The following is a 23,172-nucleotide window of genomic DNA, read 5'->3' as shown; positions in this document are numbered from 1 at the left end:
CACTGCCTATTTATAGGCAACTGTGGGCGGGACATGAAGCTGGCAAAGTTGCGCCACATTTAGAGTTGATTGTGATTTATAAAGGAAAACTGGCTTGGGATGTGCGTATGCACTGTTTTATAAATCAGAATATTTTTTTGCGTACGCACGTCCTAGGTTTCATGCTTACGCAACCTTTTGACGTGAATCCTACGCACAGTTTTATAAATGAGGCCCCAGGTCTGTTGCAAAGTTTGGTATCTTATAGCTGTATGAGGTCTGCTAGGCCTCCCCCATTGAGACAGACACACACACGCCGGCACACACACAGAAACACACACACGTTTGACCCCCATTACGCACCAACCAAACATTTTCACATTTTCTATATTTATGTTGCAGTTGATGGAAATCCCCTGAATAAACAAGAAATATCAAGAACATAATTGAAAATATTACGATACATTTTGAGGCAGAGCATTAAATGTATCACATATGCTATGTGATAAATATTTCACTTGTGATTTCTATGAAGAAATCTATCCACTTAATCTTTTTAAACTGAGAAAAAACATGAATACATAAAATGTGCTATAGGATGGCCCGATTATTGCCATTATCTGAGATCATATTCAGACCTGATTACTCACTGCTCACAGGGCCAAAGTGTTTCGTTGGTGAGGATCCTGTCATAAAAATTTAGAATTTTGTTATTTAAAATAAACAAAATCCTTTTGTTCAACAATTATTTGATAAGTAAGTCAGTAATGAATGTCATAATTCCTCAACATAATAATAATTCAACAATAATGTTGAATTTTCAATTGCTACATTGCTACAATTTCTGAGAGATTTGATGGTGATGTGAATTATTGACACCTTGGCATGATGCATTGCTCTTTTTAACTAAGAAAAAACATCTCTCTAGACAGCACATCAGGACCAACCCTTGGAGTGAACATCACACTCAGAATTCTACGTGATTTCATTCCTGGATATGAAATGATCAACTCAACCATATCAAAAGATTTAATCAACCGCTTAAAACCTCAGGTATGTACATATAGTATATTTCCAAGTGTTGTGTGAAGGTGTCACTGAATTCATATGAACATAAACCAGTACTCTCACTTTTGTTTCTACAGCTTGGTGTTCTCTGTAATCAAGCAGATCCTCGAAACTTTAAAGATGTGGAAGTCATTGCGCTCAAGTAAGGGACGTCAACAATAACAGAAAATCTTTGGTTAATTTCTAAATATTATAATGTTTTTTGTCAGGGAATTACTGAAGGTACTTTCCAATTAGTTAAAACTCCTAGCATATAATCCTGTCAGCTGTTGGTTACTCTGTTCTTATTCTATGAAATCCTATTCTTTGGTTATTTGGACGATATGTAAATCTATTAATTCCACAAATTATTATAGCTCATCTTTCCTTCTGTGTTTTAGTAAATCAGCTGTGTGTGTGTGTGTGTGTGTGTATGGAGGAGGGTGGGTGAGGTGTATACAGTGCCCTCCATAACGTTGAGACCCATTATTTATTTATTTGCCACTGTGCTCCACAATTTGAAAATTGTACAAAATGTGGTTAAAGTGCACATTGTCAGTCTTTAATAAAGGGCATCTTTATACATTTTGGTTTCCCCATTTAGAAAATATAGCAGTGTTTATAGTTAGAGTTCATAGTCGTTCATAGCCCCCCCCCCCCCCCCCCCCCCATTTCAATTGGGATACACCAATGTTATGTAAATGAAAGTAGTCATGTTTAGTATTTTGTTGCATATTACTTGCCTGCCATAACTTCCTGATATCTGTGACCTATCTTATTTTCAGGTTGTCCTACAAGCGAGACTAAAATTCTTTACATTTCAATGAATGGGAATATGAAAATAATTGTCTCTCCTGACAAATTTTCCAATTGAATTAAAGATATTCAGGAGAAACAATCATTTTCATATCTACTGCATATCTGGCAGCAGCACAGTGGTTTCAGTCTCATTTGATACCTTGGACCCCTGATGACTTAAACCCATTTAGCCACCAAATGTGTTCTACACTGTATCAGCATAATTTAGAGCTGAATCTAGTCCCACCCCCCAATTCCCATAGAGATCCATTCAAATGTAAAGCCTTTTAGTATCACTTTAGCCCCAAACATTATGGAGGGCACTGTGTGTACTGTATTTAAAAGTATTCTCTATGAACAAATTATCTTATTAGAACATTTTCCCCTCCAGGAATGGAAGCATTATTGCTGAGAGCGTGGCTCAGTACAACTATCCTAACAACAACTCGGAAATTATGTTCCTGAATAAGGGTCTGAAGCACACATTAGAGGCAATTTTTAGCGACACAGAAAATATAAGAAATCTGAATCAAACCGTTGGACCTATCGCCATTCAGGATACCAATATTATTCTGCAAGCATCAAACATAAAGAGTGAGTACAAGGGAAACCAGACATTTTTGGTTTAAACCATTTCATATTAACAACCAATAATTACCAAGGAAATATTGATTATTGTCAAAGTATCATTCAAATGTTTGCATACTGCATAATATAATTAAAATGAATTGAAAGTTCACTGAAATCTAAAGATGTAAAACACAGTTATTCTGTCCACAGCATATTTTCCTTCTTAGACCTCTTACTTTCTTAAAGGGGCAGGGAGTCTAAAATGTGGTGCTCATTGCCTTAAAAACATGTTGAGGACTGAGATATTGAAGTGACTGAGTGTTTCTGTACAGACATTTCAAATTTGAAGCCATTCATGTCTTGCGACCTGGATTTTTCCAACTACACCCTGGAGATAATCAACGGGGTCTGGCAGTGTTCAGGCTACTGTAAAACACACCCTGACTACTGCAACCAGCACGGACAGTGCAGTAATATGAAGACTGGGCCCAATTGTGTGTAAGGATAGATGTGGTTCTATACTAACATCAGTTTATCAATTTTTCATTTTCACAACTTTTTTTAAATCCATTTTTGCATCAGATTTTTCTCTGCCAAATTTGAGTGAGAGGCCCCCTAGTGGTGGCATCAACATTCCTCCTGCTGATGCTAATCCTGTTGCTCCATGCGCAGTTGTGATTCGTCTCCACTGGTGCAGTACCAGGGCCAGCAGTGCGAGATGTTCCAGAGGGGCGCAGGGTTCTACGGACTACTCTTCGGCGTGCTGGGGGCCGCACTGCTGCTCTTCATCGCTCTCATAGTGGCTGTGCTGGTTCTGAAGAGGAGGAGGAAGGGGGAACAACAGTGTGTTGAGATCCTTTTATAAATATAGAGTACACCTCTTTGATGTGATGCTGACAACACTATACATTCTACATAGCACACAATTAATAACATTTTGATAAATGTTTGGTTTGTCTTTCAGGTTCAGCAGCAATTTACATAATAGAAGGTTTATGTTTCCTAATGAAGACTTTTTCAACTTTTCAAACACAGGTCAGTCATATTTTTCAGTTATTAATAATTACTTGATTGTTAATGTTCCTCACTCCCCATATTGTATGTAAAAAAATAAATGATTATTTACTTAATTGACTATTGGCACAGATTTTCTGTTATGGTAACCTCCTCCATCCTGTAGTTTTCTTAGGATGTTTCAGTTTCTGATGTAGTTATTCATGAATATTCATAGAGAGGCATGTTTAATCATCATATAATCATCATGTTCGATCATCTATACTACCTTCGTTATACTTGCCCATACCCATTATGTATTTCCATAGGGTCAAATTCAAATGTTTTAAGAAACAGCTTACAGAGTTGACCATTTTGAATGTCAGTCTGTGCAATCAGTAAGGACAGGCATGTTTGACACAGTATCGTTTGTTGCTTTCAGACTTGATCAACAGAGATCCAGAGTCGACAGGATTGTCTGGGAGAGCTGGACGGTACGACCTGGATGACCACCAGATCTTTCCCAATGCACCAAATCGAGGATCATTCAGGCCTTTGCCAGAAAACCCTTACAAATCATCAAAAGTGGGTTTACTATTATTGCATTGTTTTCTAAACATTCCCCTTGCCCTTAAATACTGAAATATCTGCTGTTACTTAGTTATCTGTGCAGTTCTATGTGCTTACACTAGCTCTGAAGAAAGCAGTCAGTAACTGAATCATTCCTAATGGATTTTATTCAAGTCATTGATGATTCATTGGAAATTAATTAATTATGTTCCAGTGGTTCATTTGAACATTTTTATTTTTTCTTTCTCAGATGAGATTCGAGCATCCAGAGGGGCTACCTTCATCGACTGACCAATAGCAATATGCATCTCACTCCCTCTGTTCATCTCAAACTCTTTTAAGAGGGTGTTTGCATCCTCTGAACCTTTGATCACTATATTAAACCAGTATTACTTTCCATTTCGTAGGAAGTATAGAAAAGAGGTACTTAAGGAACTTCGATCGGTCTGGCAGAGTGAAGTTCCTTAATCATGTTTATCTGAGAGGCTCATCTGACTCATGTATGTAAAACAAGATCTGGTCAGCTCAGTTTCAGATCAGCACTGCTCTCTCAGGTCTCAGATCAGCACTGATCTCTCAGGATTCAGATCAGCACTGCTGTCTCGGGTCTCAGATCAGCCCTGATCTCTCAGGATTCAGATCAGCACTGCTCTCTCAGGTCTCAGATCAGCACTGATCTCTCACATCTCAGATCAGCACTGCTCTCTCAGGTCTCAGATCAGCACTGATCTCTCAGGATTCAGATCAGCACTGCTGTCTCGGGTCTCAGATCAGCACTGATCTCTCAGGATTCAGATCAGCACTGCTGTCTCGGGTCTCAGATCAGCCCTGATCTCTCAGGATTCAGATCAGCACTGCTCGCTCAGGTTTCAGATCAGCACTGCTCTCTCAGGTCTCAGATCAGCACTGATCTCTCACATCTCAGATCAGCACTGCTCTCTCAGGTCTCAGATCAGCACTGATCTCTCAGGATTCAGATCAGCACTGCTGTCTCGGGTCTCAGATCAGCCCTGATCTCTCAGGATTCAGATCAGCACTGCTCTCTCAGGTTTCAGATCAGCACTGCTCTCTCAGGTTTCAGATCAGCACTACTCTCTCTCTTTCTCTCTCTCTCAACAATGTGTCATTAAATTAAATATGGCTTGAAATTAGTCAATATGATATTTTTATTGATTTTATATTCCTGCATAACAATAAAGGCGAGAACTTAACCAATAAAATCAATACTCTTTGCTTCTTGTCTTGTACGTTTGTTGCATTGGCCTCATTTTCCAACTGTCCTTAAAAGTAGTGTTTTATAAGTAGCCTACACACAACGTGCCAAACCTCTAAGTGGATAGACTACAGCAGCAGAAGACAAATAATAAATGTCTAAAAGTCTAATGAGTACCTAATAAAGTGCTCAGTGACTGTATGTAACTTCAGTGAACACGCTACAAGGACTTCTTCTTTACAATCTACCATGGATTTTGCTGTGACTAAAATTCATATCATACTCCGAAGTCACTCAAAAGAGGCTGACATGGGATGTTCAAAACATCCAAAATGGTTTTGAATACAGATGCCAAAATTCACCACACAGTTTCAGACAATGAATGAATAATGACAAATTGTGAATTTCATGAACAATACCAAAATCTTTCAACCCTCCTTGGCAGCAGTGACTGCATTTAATTTCATTCAGTTTCCACTTGCAAAAAATATATAGCCTTAACTGATATAATTCAGTCCAGCATGCACATAGACAGGGTTGGGCAGCCCTGGCCTAGGAGCAGTACAGTGCACTGTTAGAATAGAGTTTGTAGAGGTCAAACACAGGCCCATTTATAAATGTCACTTCCACACCAGCAGAGGTCATGCTTCTACAAAGTATATTGTAGACTATTCTGGTTACCACTAAGCTGTTCATTGAGGGGAAGTATATTATTTCCTGTGGAGCTACTAATAAATATGTCCATTACAGGCAAAATATAAGTATGTTATGGTACTGTAAGACTTTATCATCTTCGAATGGTGGTATGAGGGTTTTTTTGCTAATATTGACCAGTTATAATTTTCATTTTGATCCATGCCTAGGCCTATAGTTTTTGTTGTTTTGTATTAATTCCAAGTCGTGTTAAGATCCTGTTTAATTAAAATTGTTGTATTTTTTGTGCCGATGATATGAAATGCATAAACCAGGGTGTGCAAGGACTCTGACCCGTTTCAGGTTGTGCCAATATTTGCTCAGTTATTTTATTTGCTCAATCACATCTTGATCTGACATTTGTATAAGCAACAGCTACAGCCAAAGTCTGGAAATGTAAAGATTTTACTGTAGAGGAATGAACTAGCATATTTTATAGAGCTGTTCAGAAACCAGAAGGCTGACCAGTCCTACAGGGCCGAAATTGTGTACCCCTGGTATAAACCCTGCTATGGCATTGTCAGTTTATGTGAAATAATTTGTGGTTCTTTGAGGATGGTGAAGGGCACACTGTTTTTATTTAATTATTCATTATACTTCCGCATTCCTCTGTGCACAAAACATGCCATGTTTCATAGTGATATAATTTTCATATTTTTTCCCCCCCACAACTGTGTCCACTTTTGCAATGATATCTGTACCTGACCCCTTATTCCCAAGGACAGCAGGGAGCTGGTTTTCCTACCCTCATGATCTGGGTGATCGGTGTGCTGATTCTGAAAACTACATTCTGATTTTCTTTTAGATCAATGATTACCCTCATATGTTTGTATCCTCCTGTGGAGATAACATTTCTCATGCTCACGTATGCTTGGGACACTCCCTGGACCCAGTGCCCTAGAGCTCTGTGAATGAGTGAGGGAACACCAGTGTACTGCACCTGTTTGGGAAGACGTGTGCTGGCGTGGGGCCCTCCCAAATGCATTGAGGCATGTTGTGTCAGGTCAAGGCCCATAGAAAGTACATCTTTTTACATTAACTTTTTTTCATATTTTTTTATTCTTTTGATCCTGCTTTTATTTCTTCCGTTTAGTATTTTCAGTATTCTATTTCTATTCTCCGTTTTTATATAGTGGGTTTGCCCTTTCTGTGAAGTTTTGGGAAATAGATAACTTGCACAAAATATAGTTTATCATATATTTGGTATTTTGTTGTGGAAGGGGCAGCACGGATGGTGCAGTGGGTAGCACTGCCGCCTCACAGCAAGGAGGTCCTGGGTACGAATCCCGGTCGACCGGGGCCTCTCTGTGTGGAGTTTGCATGTTCTCCCTGTGTCTGCGTGGGTTTCCTCCGGGTACTCCGGTTTCCTCCCACAGTCCAAAGACATGCAGATTGGAGAGTCTAAATTGCCCATAGGTATGAGTGTGTGAGTGTGTGAGTGTGTGAGTGAATGGTGTGTGTGCCCTGCGATGGACTGGTGACCTGTCCAGGGTGTATTCCTGCCTTTCGCCCAATGTATGCTGGGATAGGCTCCAGCCCCCCTGCGACCCTGTTCAGGATAAGTGGGTTAGGATAATGAATGAATGAATGAATGTTGTGGAAGGCAAGTTTTCTTTGTGAATTGTTTACTTTATTTCGTTTTTGATTTAAGGTTTTGGAATGTCCTTGATTGATGCAGATAAATGATATTTTCGGTATTTACATAAGTTTATGAGGACCTGTTGGCTTTACAATCACAGATATGAGTGCATCTAGGCCTAAAGGAAGAACAGACTTCAAGTAAGTTCAAAGCAGCCTTTTTGATGTATGCCAATATGCGGAAGTTAAGCAACAGGACGTGGAACTGGCCTTGAACTGTAAAAATATGGAAAAAGACAATGAAGATTTTGCAAATAAGTTATTTTATTATTTTATATGTAGTATATTGTGCTTTATCTTTTTAGCACAAAAAATTAGTCCAATACTGTACACAATACCACATACTATGATAACAGTGCAGCAGGTAATCAACTCAATGATGAACTCGCCTTCATTTATAGCATTTAAGACATTAAAAATAGACTTCTTTTTTAAATAATATTATTTTACAATGGCATACACATTAGTTCTAAAATGTAAACAGCTTTCTCTGGATTAAATACACACAAAAAAATTACATTTGAACAGGCAGTATTTAAAACCCATTTCGTTAAAGAAGTTTGTCTCCATCACAAAAACAGGAAGACAATGTTTTAATTTGTTTTGGAGACAGGATCCACGCCTTTATGACATGCATATTCTGATATTCAGGTCAAGCCTTCAGCGCTGCAACTTAACTAAGTCCCTTAAGGGACCAAGCGCCCCCAGAACCAGGAGAGCCCTGTCCAGATGTCACAACTAAAAGGATCAGTACTGCCTTCACACTCTCAAACAGTGGTGATTTGAGTTCCTACAGTGCAAATCTCACAGCAAGAGATAGTCATATCAAGGTTTAAGCAAGGAAGCCCTCCTTCTAAAAGTCTTCATCCAGTCAAACACTAATGTAATCAGTGCATAGCAGCAGGGGGCACTCGTGTAGCCAAACTCTATTATGTTCCTAATGCAGAGCATGGGGAGGGTAGGAGGGGCCAGGCAGTGAAGCCAAGGAAACAGCCATTACTGCTCATGGTCAACTTTTTTGGAAAAAACGACCTACCCCTACTCAAAAAGTGGACCTTCTTGTTCCCAGCACAGATATCTTAAACAAGCCAGTCTTTTACTTGATGTAACTATTACTCTATCAACAATGGCTGGCTACAGCCCAGCAAAGAATAATAAAATGACTAATTTACCTCCCATCACCAGTCTCACTGACTAAACCCATCACTGGCACTTCAGGCTAGACTATAGTGTGTTATAAATGGATATAAATTTTCAAACAATACATAAACAGCAATCATTACAAACTAACACATTATAACACAAGTGTCTTCAAATGTCTTCATACATTTCTGTTCATAAATCAAAATCTTCACAAAATAAACTATGATCTGTGTCTGAGAACAAATATTTTGTGTGGCAATGGCCAAATTTTGGGTCTCCTTTTTGTAAAATGCTGGCCAAAGCTCCACCCCTTTACTGAATTAATTCAGTTGATCTGTTTTTTTGTTTATGTCTTCTGTTAATTATTTGGCCGCTTCAAAATATTTGCCATATATGGAGAAAATGAACATTAACATTTGCACATCCGCGGTGGCACCTGGGGCTTGTCCTGGGAGAGGTTGCCGTGGCGGGCACAGGGTTGCCGTAGGGCGGGGCCAGAATGGGAGCGGCGCAGCCTGCGATGGGCTCGGTCGCGCGAAGGGGGCGTGGCCTGCTCCTGCGGCATCAGTGCTTTCTGATACCAATCTTCCCTGGGCTGGAGCGGGACATGGGCCCCACACGGGCCCTCCCGGTACGCCTGGTTTGTACATATTTAACAGTCCATGTGCAGAGCACTAGATTATTTTGTGTAAGGAGAGTCTATTTTCCTTTTAAAGGTATAGCTCACTTTCCGGGTTTAAAAAAAATATATTGTTTCAATTTTAGTGTATGTTTTTGACAGTTTCAGCATTTACAAAGGCAGGCATAGGGCATTCAAGGGTATTTGGTCTCAACCAATACAATACACATCCAGTAACTCCAAAGCATCTTCTGCCCCCTGAGGTCATATGTATGCATATTACTCAATTATTCTTCATGCAATATGAGCCCATTGGAGTCAAATTGTTGCTTATGATTAATAAATGGGCTGACGTTGGCTCAGGCGGTCAGAGCAGTTGTCTGGTAGACAGAGGGTTGCCGGTTGGTGCCTTGCATGGCAGCCAATCGCTGTAGGTGTGCAAGTGTGTGAATGAATGGGTGAATGAGAAGCATCAATTGTACAGCGCTTTATAAAATAAAAGGCGCTATATAAATGCCAACAATTTAAATACAGTGAAAATTAATCATACTGTAAGTACATCCTCTGGAAACAACATTGGAGTACAAGATTCTTTGGAGTTACTTAAATTGTAGTTTCTTGCTTTAGAGCATGAACTCCTGAATGCCCCTTTAATGGCGAGTGTGGGATACCCTTTATGAGTTGACAGAAAGATCTGTCATATTAATTAAGATGTTATGATAATTAGCAAGGCAGAAGAGGTCAGTTAATTCCAAGTTCAGATAACAGTTTGACTTAAAAATGAAGTTTCACATGATGTGCAAAACAAACATGTTACATGCTACGTTACAACAGGTTCGATATATAAAAAAAAAAAAACATTTATATTTCATATTATTTACTGAAGCAGCCAGAGCAGCATTGCAGGTTTCATTAATCTAATTAATATTAAATTCTGAAACAGGAAAGAAGCACTGGAAGTAAGCAAGACACATCAGCATTCTTAACCAACACAACACAGCAGGTCTGAACTACAAACACTCACAATGGTGATTACTGAATATGGCAGTCATGACAGAAACTACACACACAGACACACATACACACAAGCTTGCACTCTCACACAGGCACACATACACACAAGCACACACACAAGCATGCACTCACACACAGGCACACAGACACTGGTGGAACAACTCAGAATCAATAGAAACAGTTCTACTTCAACATAAAAATATATGAAAGCCTAAAAACGTTACTCATAATTTACAAATGTATGAGAGAATGTTTAAATAAATGCTATGATTTAAATTATTCATGGAATTCATGTTTTGGTCTGCCATAAATATGTTTTAAATATTATTTTTAATTGACCATTGTACCCTTGAACAAGGGTAATACTTGTTCCAGTAAATATCCACCTGTACAAATAAATAACATAAATATTTTAGTTTAGTGAAGCCACCTGCATAAGAACAATAACCATGCAAATAAACGGTCCACATAACACAAAAGACGAAAACAGCACAGGCACAGTATTTGGTAGTAGAAACATAAATATTAAATATCTGGTAGAAGTCCAGCTCCTACCAGACTACATCACAATATAAGCAGAATGACACAACACTAACATTTTCACAACACTAACAAAAGCAATAATAATTAGAAGTACAATAAAATATCCAAAATAGTAATCCAGGGTCATTCATTTCCTCACAACACTGCTTGAGCAGCTATGCCTTGCGAGGCTGCATCATGAGGTCGTTTCGACAGAAAAGTTCCGCAAAGCAACAGAGACATTTGTCCGCCTCCTTAAAGCATGAAGGTCGAACTAACGACAGAGATTCGATTTATAGCTGTGATTATAGAACCTCCAGCCCGAGTGCTTGTCATTAGCGGGTTATCCCACAGCAATGGTGGCAGACATATATGGCAGACGGGCCCTGTCGGCACAGTGATGGGAGACGCAGAACGTCCAGATTTGGGTTTCCGCTCTAGACCAGGTCCGTGTGAGGCACGCTGTTCCAGCCGGGGCCGGATTCCCCCTGGCACCTCTGCTCGCACTCCGCCCCGCGTAGAAACCTCTCCAGCCGGTCCAGGTAGGCGGGGCGTTGCGGGAGGAGGAAGTAGTGGGTGTGGCTTGCCTTCCTGCCCTGCTCCATGATTGGCAGAATGCAGGGGGAGCCCTCGCTGTGCTGCCGCCGCAGGGTGCGGCTGACGTACTTCGGGTCCGGGGCAAAGCTCTGGGTGGGGGGCATGACCCCGTTCAGGTAGGTGGGGAGGCTCTTGGGGCTGGGAGTTTGGGAGGATATGGGCTCCCTGGGGGGTACTTTAGGAGGTCTGTCCTCATCACTGTGCCGTCCGGAGGATACTTCTGTCGACCAGCGGCGAGTGGGGTCAGTTGTCTTGAATGTGCGGGGCGGTATAGGAATCCGCGGTGGCACCTGGGGCTTGTCCTGGGAGAGGTTGCCGTGGCGGGCACAGGGTTGCCGTAGGGCGGGGCCAGAATGGGAGCGGCGCAGCCTGCGATGGGCTCGGTCGCGCGAAGAGGGCGTGGCCTGCTCCTGCGGCATCAGTGCTTTCTGATACCAATCTTCCCTGGGCTGGAGCGGGACATGGGCCCCACACGGGCCCTCCCGGTACGCCTGGTTGACCTGGCCACAGCCCCTGAAGCTGTGCCTTGCAGGGTCGCTGGGGCGGAGGGGGGGCAGCTTGGGGCAGGGCTCCGGCACCAGTCTCCGGCTGTCCTCCACGCCGGAGAAAAACTCCACATCGTCCTCCGCGGGCCGGCCCGCAGTCAGCTCCACAGGGCCCGGGAGAGGGGGCAGGGGTCTGGAGCCCCTGCTCGGCGCACGGGACGGGGTGTGAGGGGGGCTGCGCTCGTAAACGGACAAGCGCTGGAAAGAGGGGACCACCTGGTCATCCCCGGAGGGGCTGGCCGTGGAGGCCTCGGGGCCGGACGACAGGCTGAGCTGAGACGGGCGGGGCTTCTTTGGGGGCAGGCGCTGGGCCCCTGGGCTGTGTGGGTGTGAATGCTGCCCTGCACACACAGAGAGCTCTGTTTAGACAGGGTCATTCAGTAAACCTCATCTGTAAAGACAGGGCTGGCTGGTAAGCCAGCATGAATACATGCTTTCTCATGTATTCATGTAGCAGTTATGTTTGTGAAAATAAAATGGAAATGACACATGGAAATGAAATTATATGATGGGTTTCATGGGTGTGTACAATAATCACAATAATAACATATTGTATACTGATATATTGATTGAGGTCCAATGATTTAAGTTTTTGTCAAATACGCAACCTCCATCAACAAGTCAAACACATTCCACAATTTCATGCCATTTAATATTCAAAAGCAGGCTTGTTCTTTATTTATAAGCATATTGAATAAAATATTTCGAGAAAATATTTAGATTATGTAAAATGGGGTCATGTCAATAAAAATGCCCTCTAAATTTCAGCCAAAGATGTTTTCATGGTCTTCCTCAAAAATAATCACAGCAGAGGAGGCAAGGTCCCTCCGCTCTAGTGTTGCCACCCACGTTACAAAATTAGGAATGGTTGTCGCTAAAGCAATGGCTGGTTAAAATAGATTAGATAGAACCATTAACCATGTGAACGCTTTCAAGTGGTATATCCTGTTACCATAGTGATTGAAAATTGCATTGTGAAAAAAGGAATTCATGCCCACAAAAAAAAAAAAGCCACACTGGCCAGTGAGACTGAAGGGGTTAAATGTACAGTATATAGCATTCTCTGAAATACATGCTCATTTTTTAGAAATGTGCTTAAAACACAGACATTTGTGTGTGTGTGTGTGTGTGTGTGTGTGTGTGTGTGTGTGTGTGTGTGCATGCTCACTCTCTGATGCCGGGACTTGTTGATGTGTTCTGTGGTTCTGTTCCAGCGGGGTGGCATCCAGACCAAGGCAAGATCTGAAAAAAATACAAATAATAATAATAAAAAGAATGTACATTCCTGGTCTGGTAAAAAGCAGACTCTGAACAGCAGATGGGAATGGCTGCTATGGGCACAGCGTTCCTAATATGTGCCCACCTGTCCAGTTCAGGGGGCGGGCTCCAGGAGGGCTTGTCACTAGCCATACCGTGGACATACCCCAGCTGCAATCCAGTCGCATCCAAGCCAACGAGCTTAACCTGGCCGGGAACAGCTGGAACCTGACGGAGGAGGAGGCAACAGGTCGATGTCATTCTCTTTCACACTCGCTTATTCCTTCACGGTTACTCGCACGTTCATTCACACAATCCTGTCAGGCTTCAGGACAGAAAAACCATGCGCAGACTCGGGGATAAAGTGTCAATGACAGACTTTAATAATGACAGGCAGATGGGGCATGCAGTGGTAGAATAGAATGACAGTGGTGATACGTAATCGTAAGACAGGCAGAAATCTAAAAAGGGAAAGGTAGTTCAAAAACAAGCGTCAGTACAAAACGTAATGCAAGAATCAAGAGTCCAAACAGGCAAGGTCCAATAAGTGGTCTGAGGCAAAACAGAAGGCAGATCAAAAACAGAACACAGGGTACACAAAGGGAGTAGAAACATGGACAGGCAGGCTGAATAGGAAATAGGAAATAGGAATAGGCTAGAACCAAGGACTAAAGCTGATGAACTAGCCAGTAACAGAATAAACAGGCAGGTAAAAATACACCGACAAATTAACTCAACAACGAACAGGTGTGATTGCTGGGGAACAGAAAACGAGACACGGATAAAAACGAATGACTGACTGAAAGGACTACGGGAACACAGGGCAAGAAAATGAAAACGGAAAACTGGGGAGCACGGAGTAAAAACACACAGAAAAAGAAAAAACTATGGAAAATGGGCAGGGACATGATAATTGCACACTGCACACCTCAGTTAACCAATCACTGCACAAGTGAAACCACAGTCAGCAAAAAAGCTATGTGAAGACACCCAATCTAGTTCAAGGGTTCTTTATTGGGCACAATGGTTCAATCTGGAAGCATTCACACTCTTCACCAGTACAACATGTTTCCACAAATAACTAAAATGCTTCCCCAATGGAGACTTATTTTCCACTGGGATTGACACCCAAAACACTGGTCTAGGGCAGAGGTTCTCTAATCACTTCACCACACAGTCGCTCCCTAGTTATAAAGGAAGTTGAAGGGGGAGTGGAACTATTTAATTCCCTGTCCTAAAAATGTCACGTATTTTTGAAATTCTGAATGGTAGATGTAAAATATTCTGTAAAAAATAAAAGATTTTGAAGAGTGGTTGGATCAAGCTCACATTTTTTGCATTGGCTTTGGATGTGGAAAAATACTGATGCATTCTGAAAACCAGTAACAGGACATGTTTAATTGTGCAATATGTACTGCAGTAAGAAATCCGTCGCTTAATTTGTGTAACACATATAATCGGACCTTTCGATTCCGGCAGACCTCAATTAAACGGAAGAAACCAACAACGAATTCTTCCTGCAAATAGAACAACTTAAGGTCTGTGAAAGACTGCTTTCAATAGTCAAGAATGGCTCATTGTGTTTTCTCAAGTGGCCCTAAAGTACTTAAAATAGGCTGGTGGAAGTATCTAATGGCAATGCATCAGCTGACGGAGGTATGTGACAGCTCAGAGCCAGGAGGAAGGAAAACACGATTATTGTGTCGCGCACCCACCCAAAAAAGTGAATCAATAAACTGTATAAAACGTAGAAAATAATGCAGTTCCTACTCCCTCGTGTTAACCTAACCGAATATCCAAATAAACATATTTGTCTTTAGGTCGCCGTGGCCTCGCATCCCAGGGCTGTCTATTTATCGCAACGTGGCTTCGGAACCTGGGGCATGTCCGGCGCAGACTGGGCGAAACATGACCCGTGACAATGAACCTAAGCTGGCCCGCGCTTCCTCTAGCAACAGGTGCCAAATGGGACCCGCGTTGTGGAGGAGCACTGTACCACACATAGCACATTTATCGCTGACAATACAGGACTTCCCGCAATGGTATCGCAATATGCCTCCCAAATAGGCTACTGTAATCAGTATGGTTAAGATATATATATATATATATATATATATATATATATATATATATATATATATAGCCTATATAATATCGTTTTTTGACAATACATAAATGTCAATCTATTGTACGAAAATTAACCATGCACTTCCCTGGTATCATGTAGTATTAATCATGTATTAGCAAACCAAAATGTGTATTGCTATTAAGGCCTAGAATTCTGTGCGTCACTCATTTTAGCCAATATTTTCTTTAATCACATGACTACGCTATTTATTAATGTTTTTAAGTCAAACAGACGCAAACATATTAAGAATATTTAAAGGTCGCCTACGCCTAATGTGTAGCCTATTGCACAGGGCATGCACTGGAATCTTCTCTGGCCTAAAAGGAGGGCTACTGTCATATACATGAAAGCAAAGTATACAGGATGGTGTTTCTGTGACCATTAAGGTTTCCTGTAGCTAAATTAAATTGCCCCATTAATGAAACGTGTGCTGCCTACTTTATTAGTCTAAGTATTGGCGTTTGTAGAGAACTACGTGTAGGCTCTATAAACAACTGAGCAGAAGAGCAACATAACATCAATTTCTATTCGAATATCCACAGATACTGTTTTTTTACAGAACTGAAAGGGACATACAATATTAGGCTAGACACTCCACTCCGCCTCTATCCCTGACAGCGGTTTCCTAGCAACCATACCCGCTCTACCTGTGCAGCAAGCGCTGCGTACCGCGCACACCCCCTACTCTCCCCGGTCGGCTCCGTAACTAAACTGTTTAAAGATTTCCGCTGAGCAGGTGACTCAGGAGCGAATTATTTTCTGTAAAGAGAATAGTCTACATGCGATAATATATAAGCTACTGACTGACTAAATACGACCAATGTGTTCACATAGGCTAATAGATCATAAGACCACCTCTGCCCCAGCCTCTGGGTGACAGTAAAAACATTGGGGATGCCTGAACATTGGTCATGATTGGTCAATTCAATTTGTTTAAATCTCAAAAGTTTAAAGTCTTTAATAGCGTACGTAGGCTAGTCGACACGTTTGTATGATAAAATAAAACGTTTCCAGAATCACTCCCTACGTACTCTTTCACTGCAAGTAAACTTTAGTATTTGATTGTTGTCGGCTATTTACAAGTTACATGGACAACATCAGTAACTTGTCATTGTCATCAACAGTCAAATTCACAGAGTTTGGCTGATCCCCTCACCTCAATCTCCTTGTATTTAACGCACACGCTCACAATCCATGGCTTGTCGCTTGCTAAAATAGCCAGATCCTTTCGTTTTGCTGTAGACGAGTTTGTACTCTGTCGGCTCCAATCAGTCCAATCATCGAATTAATGGGTGTAAACACGCAAATAGCATATTAACATCACAGTTACACACTGACTAGGTAGTACGGGGAACCTTTTTCACAAGGCTCATGGCACCCCGCGATAAGCTACTCCTATATAAACCCTGTCAAACAGTAGCTCCGCCCTCAGCGCCCCTTAAAGGTGTCGCTCACATTTCGAAAGGCCGCACGGGGCTCTTTCTGTGTGAAACCACAATTCATAAGACTGCACAGATGTGCAGGGTTGGCCTAGAAGAAAAAAACATTCTCAAATGACGTGTTATTAATTAATTAAATGAAATATAAGCCTAAGTTAACTTATAGCAAATAATTGAATGTGAACCCAAATGACATACTTCTTAAGTGTTCATGCATTTACCGACCTCTACCTTTTATGCACTTCAGATGATTCAATGACTTGATTTAGATCGCATTGTCAATAACTCAAAAAATAAAATATGACTGGTGCTGCCAATTTCTATACTTTTGTATTTAAAATTATCAAGCATTAAATGGATTTCTACAGGTTGCCAAGTGTTATGTCACAGACAACATTGTGATTGAACATAGCATGGAAAATGCCAGCCATTTTCTGAACTCCCAATCCCAAGTGCGTGTGTCGTAAATCTGCCTTCCCTGTGACATGTTGAAATTGTTTAGGATTAATCTCGCTTAGCTGCCCTTCGTGCTTGTACGGCGCCACAGAGTCTGTGCCCCACTGTGGACACACCAGTGTGATGGTGGACTGAAGATGCATCAATGGGAAACATCTGTCTGAGACAAAGCTGTGCTGCTCTATTCAATTCAGTTGTGTGTTATTGGAAGGATTTTTACTTCCATCCATTGACAAAGCAGTTACATACAAATAATTGCTACAGAAAGAACTTGTGCAACGTTACAATATATAACATGGGCATACATATAATCAGAAATATTTAGAACTAAACAGGTCAGGTTTCTGTGTGTCCCCCTGTCCACTGAGAGAGAGAGAGAGAGAGAGAGAGAAAGAGAGAGAGAGAGAGAGAGAGAGAGAGAGAGGTCTGACTGGGTGACAGAGTTCCTGGCTGCCTGTTATCAGATTGATGCTGTTCATCTGCAGTGGTCCATCTGAGGACAAAAATAGCCCAAAACGTATCTGCTAGGCCCCGAGATGTGTACATTTGAAAGTGTGTTTTTGCTTCGATTGTCTATCAATTTCAGAAAACAAATAAACTCAACTAACCTACCTACCCTGTGGTGAGGCAAGATATCTCACAGCAATATAGGCACCTGCAGAATGAAGTAAATGTATGGTGATAGTGGAGGGGTGCATGGGAGAACAGAATGTGCCTGTGGTCAGTAAATACCCATGGTTCTAGCTCCAAACCTAATAACCTTATCGTCACAGCAGTATCCCCATAATCCCCTTTCATGATCAGCACATTTCTCGCATTCCAGTCTGCTAGCTACAGCTGGAGGAAAACATGTGTGTGAGTGAGTGTGTCTGTCCATACATTTGTATGAGAATATGTCTGTAAACGTGTATGTAGGGGTTGTAAGTGTGATTGAGAAGGTTAGGATAAGTATGTTTATGAGAGAGAAGTTAAGGGTGTGTGCCTGTGAGTTTGCACATGCTGAAAATGCGTCACTCTATCCCATGTCTGTACATTGCTGTAATGTTGTGCTCAGAAAGAGGGAAATAGAATGCACATCTGATCCAGGCCAAGATTTCTGTATGCTGAAAGAAACTTGGCCATGAACTTTTGTCCTCTTAATGAGTTCCAGCACATGCGCGGACACACAATAACACACACTCCTTGCCCCACCCTCACCATGAGCCCAATGTGATGTCAGTGTACACAGGAAGCTCCTTATAAGGCTGAAGCTACAGCCTGTTGAGTGTGTGGGGGCTAGATAGGGGCAGTAGCCAGAGGCAAAACAACCTGTTCCCTTTGAGTGCTTGCTTCCCTGCGGATATGATACGCATTTATTCCAAAACCTGATATTATTCACTTGCTGTACATCCACGAGTACCATGAGAACCCTGCAGGGGGTTTCTCATGCAGGGCTATTGTATACTGGCTGCTCTGACAAGTCTATCCACACTGTCAGAGGAAATAACATGACATTGTTTGGTATTTCTCTCTCTCTATCTCTCTCTCTCTCGCTCTATCTCTCGCACACACAAACAGCTGATTGCTGCAGGGTGGGGCCCAGCTGAAGACATCACCAGGTTATTCCAGTCTATCCCGAAAGAGAGGAAGTAGTTTCACATGTGGTCTAAGATCAAAGTTAAAATAGAAAAAGGGTTTGGTGTGCGTCGCGCACGTGATTGTGCCACTGCCATCGAGCGGCTGACTCAAAGCAGAGGTGTGCCAGCACTGCAGCTCTCTATTGGTACCGCGGTGTGGTGTCATCCTTATGGCATGGTGTGAAACTGTGACAGTGCTGAGGCGCTTTGTCAGAACAGTGACACGGCCAGTGCGCCAGGGCTGTGACCACTGCAGCCTGCTTTCCTTTTGTCTGCCATTCATCAGCACTTGAACAAAGGTTTCTTGGGGAAATGTGGTGAGCTAAACATCTGCTCGTTGACTGGGGTCCTCTCACTCAATGGCTGGTACTTGAAGAGGAGCCAGACCAGCCTATATGTCATTGTCTACGCAGGCCAAGAAAATGCAAGTGAAATTAAAATAAAAACTTTTACAGTACCCAAGATCATGAGGAAATTTGATACATCCTCCCACATTCTGAGAAAGAGATCAATCGATCATGGATCTGCACTTTCGGAACACAAGAAAAAAGATGCTGGGACATATCTCTGAGTAATTCTAATACTTTATTATGGCCCACTAATTGTAATGGTTTTAGCATTGTATTCATTTTTTATGTTCTTAATTCTGGCTGCAAAGATAATTTCCGTTCTCAGGACAATAAAGCTACTGAGCTGAACTGACTGCATGGCTCTGTTACTGCCCTACAAACACACCATCGAGCCATGAGCCAGCTCATTAAAACGAAGGTAAGTATTAAAGCACTACAACACTGTAGGCAATAACCAAAGAGTGTTTTTCCACCCCCTTCAGAATTAATGACTTCCTCTGGTCTTTTTTAATTTAAAGATCGCTTGGAAACAGTGGGATTTCATAAAAAGCCCCATGTACTTGCATTCCATTCGCAACCACAATAAAGAGAAAGTCAACAGTACATCCCTTTTTAATAATGTCACAGATAGATTTTACAAGGCCTGCCATTACCAGATGAATTTGGGGCAGGGGGGAAGTTTAGGAGCAGCACAGTGAAGTGCTACAGGGTTAGCTGAGAGGCATAGCATGGGTGGAGCTTAGATTGGTACCATGTGGTGGAGCTTAGGCTGGTGCTATGTGGTGGAGCTTAGACTGGTACCATGTGGTGGAGCTTAGGCTGGTGCTATGTGGTGGAGCTTAGACTGGTGCTATGTGGTGGAGCTTAGGCTGGTGCTATGTGGTGGAGCTTAGACTGGTGCTATGTGGTGGAGCTTAGACTGGTGCTATGTGGTGGGGCGGGGTGGAGAGACACAGTGTGAACAAGTGCAGTGCACAGTGGTGTAATTAAGTGGAACAGGGAGGGAGAGATGTGCAGCACACAGAGATGTCAGTGTTCATGCTCTAGTGCCCGGATCCACATCAGACACTGTCAGTTACTGGCAGCCTACTGAAATGACGACACACACGTCTGATTCTAAAACTTTGAAATAACATTTCAAAAGCTGTTGCACGGAACGGGGGCTTGGGGCCATCTATGTGGATGGGAATGAGGTGAACACTGGGGGGAACATTTATTTTGTCCTAAACTGTTTATAATATACCTAATTATATTCAACTTTCAATCGACAGTGAAATAAATTAACTTTTCCCCTCTGCATGAATACATATGCAGACATCAATGATAAAGGTTTGACTCATTCTTTGTACCATTGCTTTTCCTCTTAAGGCACAAAAGGATTTGTGTTTTATGTAATGGAGGAAAGAAAACAAATGCAGAGCCACAAAGACAGGGACATGTTAAAGAGCTGCAGAGATTAGCATGGCCGAGTGGCCCTAATGCCATTTCACAGCCTGTGTCCTGTGCAGGGTACACTATGCGCTGAGTCAGCACTCTGTTTGTCCTCCCTGCTCCATGGCCCCTCTGTAAATCCAGGAAGATTTCCATTCCGCACGCAGCAGGCCACTGATGCAACGAGCTTGCAAAGAAACTGCCCACTTCCACCTCACTGCCCGCAAAACTGCGTGTGGGGAACCGATCCATTAGCATGACGATCACATGTCCCACATGTGTGAGTGCGAGTGCACAAGTCACAAAAGGAGTTTATCTGCCTTCTGAGTGATAGATAGATAGAGAGATAGATAGATAGATAGATAGATAGCCAGATAGATACATAGATAGATAGATAGATAGATTGATTGATAGATAGATACAGTAGATAGATAGATAGATAGATAGATAGCTATGACTGACACAAAAAAAAAAACATCATATAAAATTACTTAACATCCATATTTGTAAATGGGAATATTATGCTCCTGACATATAAAATTATGTCTATGAGAGTTCCTGTTTCCTGTATCTCTGAACATTCCTGTTTCCTGTATTTCTGTATGTTTTATATGGGCATGTGGTCTGAACAGTTCTATAGACTCTTTCTCTTCTCCAGACTATCACACCAGACATTCTCCCATTTGTCACCTCCCTTGTCAACTCCTCCCTGTCTTCCGGCTGTTTTCCAGCATCCTTCAAGAGGGCCCACATCACTCCGCTGCTAAAAAAGCCTGCTCTGGATCCCTCCATCATCCAGAACTACCACCCGGTATCTCTTCTTCCTTTCCTTTCTAAAACTATAGAACGAGCCGCTTCTACTCAACTTTCTTCTTTCTTTTCTAACAACAACCTGCTGGACCCCCATCAGTCTGGCTTCAGATCGGGCCACTCGACAGAGACTGCGCTCCTCTCCGTCAGTGAGTCACTCCATGCCGCACGAGCAGCCTCCCTCTCCTCTGTCCTCATTCTTCTAGATCTCTCTGCTGCCTTCGACACTGTGGATCACTCCATCCTCCTGTCTGCCCTGTCAGCAACGGGCATCTGTGGCACAGCCCTGGACTGGATTGAGTCCTACCTCTCTGGTCGCTCCTTCCAGGTTGCCTGGGCTGGTTCGGTATCGACCCCTCGGCCCCTCGCCGCAGGAGTTCCCCAGGGCTCAGTCCTAGGCCCGCTTCTTTTTTCTCTTTACACTCGCTCCCTTGGCCCTGTGATCACTGCACGTGGGCTATCCTACCACTGCTACGCGGACGATACCCAACTCTTCGTCTCGTTCCCGCCGTCTGATACGCAGGTTTCAGCCCGTATCTCTGTTTGCCTGAGGGACATCCAGAGGTGGATGGACAACCACCATCTAAAGCTCAACCCAGGCAAGACTGAAATGATATTCATCCCTGCTAAAACCTCTCCCCATCTGGATCTCTCCATTTCCCTCGGGGATACCACACTCACGCCGTCACCCAGTGCAAGAAACCTCGGTGTGGTGATGGACACCAGACTGTCCCTCTCCGAGAACATTGCGGCGGTGACCCGGTCTTGCAGGTTCTTCCTATACAACATACGGAGAATCTGCCCCTTTCTCACCCCCTACTCGACCCAGCTCCTGGTCCAAGCGATGGTTCTGTCCCGCCTGGACTACTGCAATTCCCTCTTGGCTGGCCTCCCAGCATCCGCCATCAGACCCCTCCAACTCATCCAGAATGCAGCAGCTCGTCTGGTCTTCAACCTTCCCAAATACTCACACGTCACCCCCCTCCTTACTTCCCTCCACTGGCTGCCTGTCATGGCTCGCATCAAATTCAAAACATTGGTGCTAGCCTTCCAAGCAGTTAAAGGGTCTTCCCCAGCTTATCTACAAAAAATCATCAGACCCTACACCCCTGCCAGACCTCTTCAGCCTCCACAGGCCGCTTGGCACCTCCCCCTCTCCGAACCTCTACCTCACGCTCACGACTACTGTCTGTTCTGGCTCCACGGTGGTGGAACAAACTCCCTGTTGAGGTCAGAACTGTAGAATCTCTCCCCACCTTCAAGCGCAAGCTGAAGACACACCTCTTCAAGCAGCACCTCTCCCCATCCCTCCCTACCTCCCTGTGAACCTTAATTGTTGTCTCTGTGACTTGTTTTGTGTATCAGTATTTTTAGTTGGCTAGGTAAGCAGTGTTTGGATAATTAACTTTGGTCACTTTTGCTCTGTTGGTTTGTTTGTTTGTTCTCAAAAAAAAGAAAATATATATATATATATTGGCCCTCGTCCTTATCTTTGTTGTACAGGTAGCAGTTGAAATTGTACTTCCCTCTAGGGTCTTTCAGCGCACTTATCCCTGGTTATGGGTATGCACTTTGTTGTACGTCGCTCTGGATAAAAGCGTCTGCCAAATGCCAATAATTAGCTTGAGGTGATGCAGTATTGACTAATAATGCATCACCTCAAGCACATCCAAATAAATAACACCAGTGCAAGTGATAACTTGAAAAATGGATATCAAGCCTGCACACCATGATGACTGCTCCC

General features: G+C 42.7%; 2 protein-coding genes across 2 annotated transcripts; one reads left to right on the top strand and one right to left on the bottom strand.

Annotated features, from left to right (window-relative positions):
* The first annotated feature begins 981 nt into the window (after positions 1–981).
* LOC133109443 (mucin-4) lies at positions 982–4,255 on the top strand. Its single transcript, XM_061218765.1, has 8 exons — positions 982–1,032; positions 1,125–1,189; positions 2,216–2,418; positions 2,727–2,892; positions 3,067–3,237; positions 3,359–3,429; positions 3,830–3,972; positions 4,208–4,255. The coding sequence occupies exons 1-8, from the start codon at positions 982–984 to the stop codon at positions 4,253–4,255; spliced, it is 918 nt and encodes a 305-aa protein (XP_061074749.1).
* A 3,569-nt stretch (positions 4,256–7,824) lies between these two features.
* On the bottom strand, positions 7,825–16,681 carry errfi1a (ERBB receptor feedback inhibitor 1a). The gene is made up of 4 exons (XM_061220414.1): positions 16,483–16,681; positions 13,305–13,426; positions 13,110–13,183; positions 7,825–12,282 (listed from the first exon to the last, which is right to left on the bottom strand). Exons 2-4 carry the CDS (start codon positions 13,349–13,351, stop codon positions 11,237–11,239), a joined length of 1,167 nt encoding a protein of 388 aa, XP_061076398.1. The 5' UTR covers positions 13,352–13,426; positions 16,483–16,681; the 3' UTR covers positions 7,825–11,236.
* Positions 16,682–23,172: the final 6,491 nt, after the last annotated feature.

The sequence above is a fragment of the Conger conger genome, chromosome 14 (assembly GCF_963514075.1).
Source record: "Conger conger chromosome 14, fConCon1.1, whole genome shotgun sequence".
NCBI classification, from domain to species: Eukaryota; Metazoa; Chordata; class Actinopteri; order Anguilliformes; family Congridae; genus Conger; species Conger conger.
The sequence above is the reverse complement of the archived record's forward strand: the minus strand, read 5'-3'. Positions and strand labels throughout refer to the sequence as shown.

What these genes read in the sequence shown, in the direction of transcription:
- LOC133109443 (XM_061218765.1), top strand. Translation starts at nt 982, where the DNA reads ATGATCAACTCAACCATATCAAAAGATTTAATCAACCGCTTAAAACCT. An exon ending in TCAACCGCTTAAAACCTCAG is followed by an intron (nt 1,033 to 1,124) that starts GTATGTACATAT and finishes TTGTTTCTACAG; the next exon opens with CTTGGTGTTCTCTGTAATCA. An exon ending in ACCCTTACAAATCATCAAAA is followed by an intron (nt 3,973 to 4,207) that starts GTGGGTTTACTA and finishes TTTCTTTCTCAG; the next exon opens with ATGAGATTCGAGCATCCAGA.
- errfi1a (XM_061220414.1), bottom strand. Translation starts at nt 13,351, where the DNA reads ATGGCTAGTGACAAGCCCTCCTGGAGCCCGCCCCCTGAACTGGACAG. An exon ending in CCGCCCCCTGAACTGGACAG is followed by an intron (nt 13,184 to 13,304) that starts GTGGGCACATAT and finishes TATTTTTTTCAG; the next exon opens with ATCTTGCCTTGGTCTGGATG. An exon ending in ACAAGTCCCGGCATCAGAGA is followed by an intron (nt 12,283 to 13,109) that starts GTGAGCATGCAC and finishes CTGTGTGTGCAG; the next exon opens with GGCAGCATTCACACCCACAC.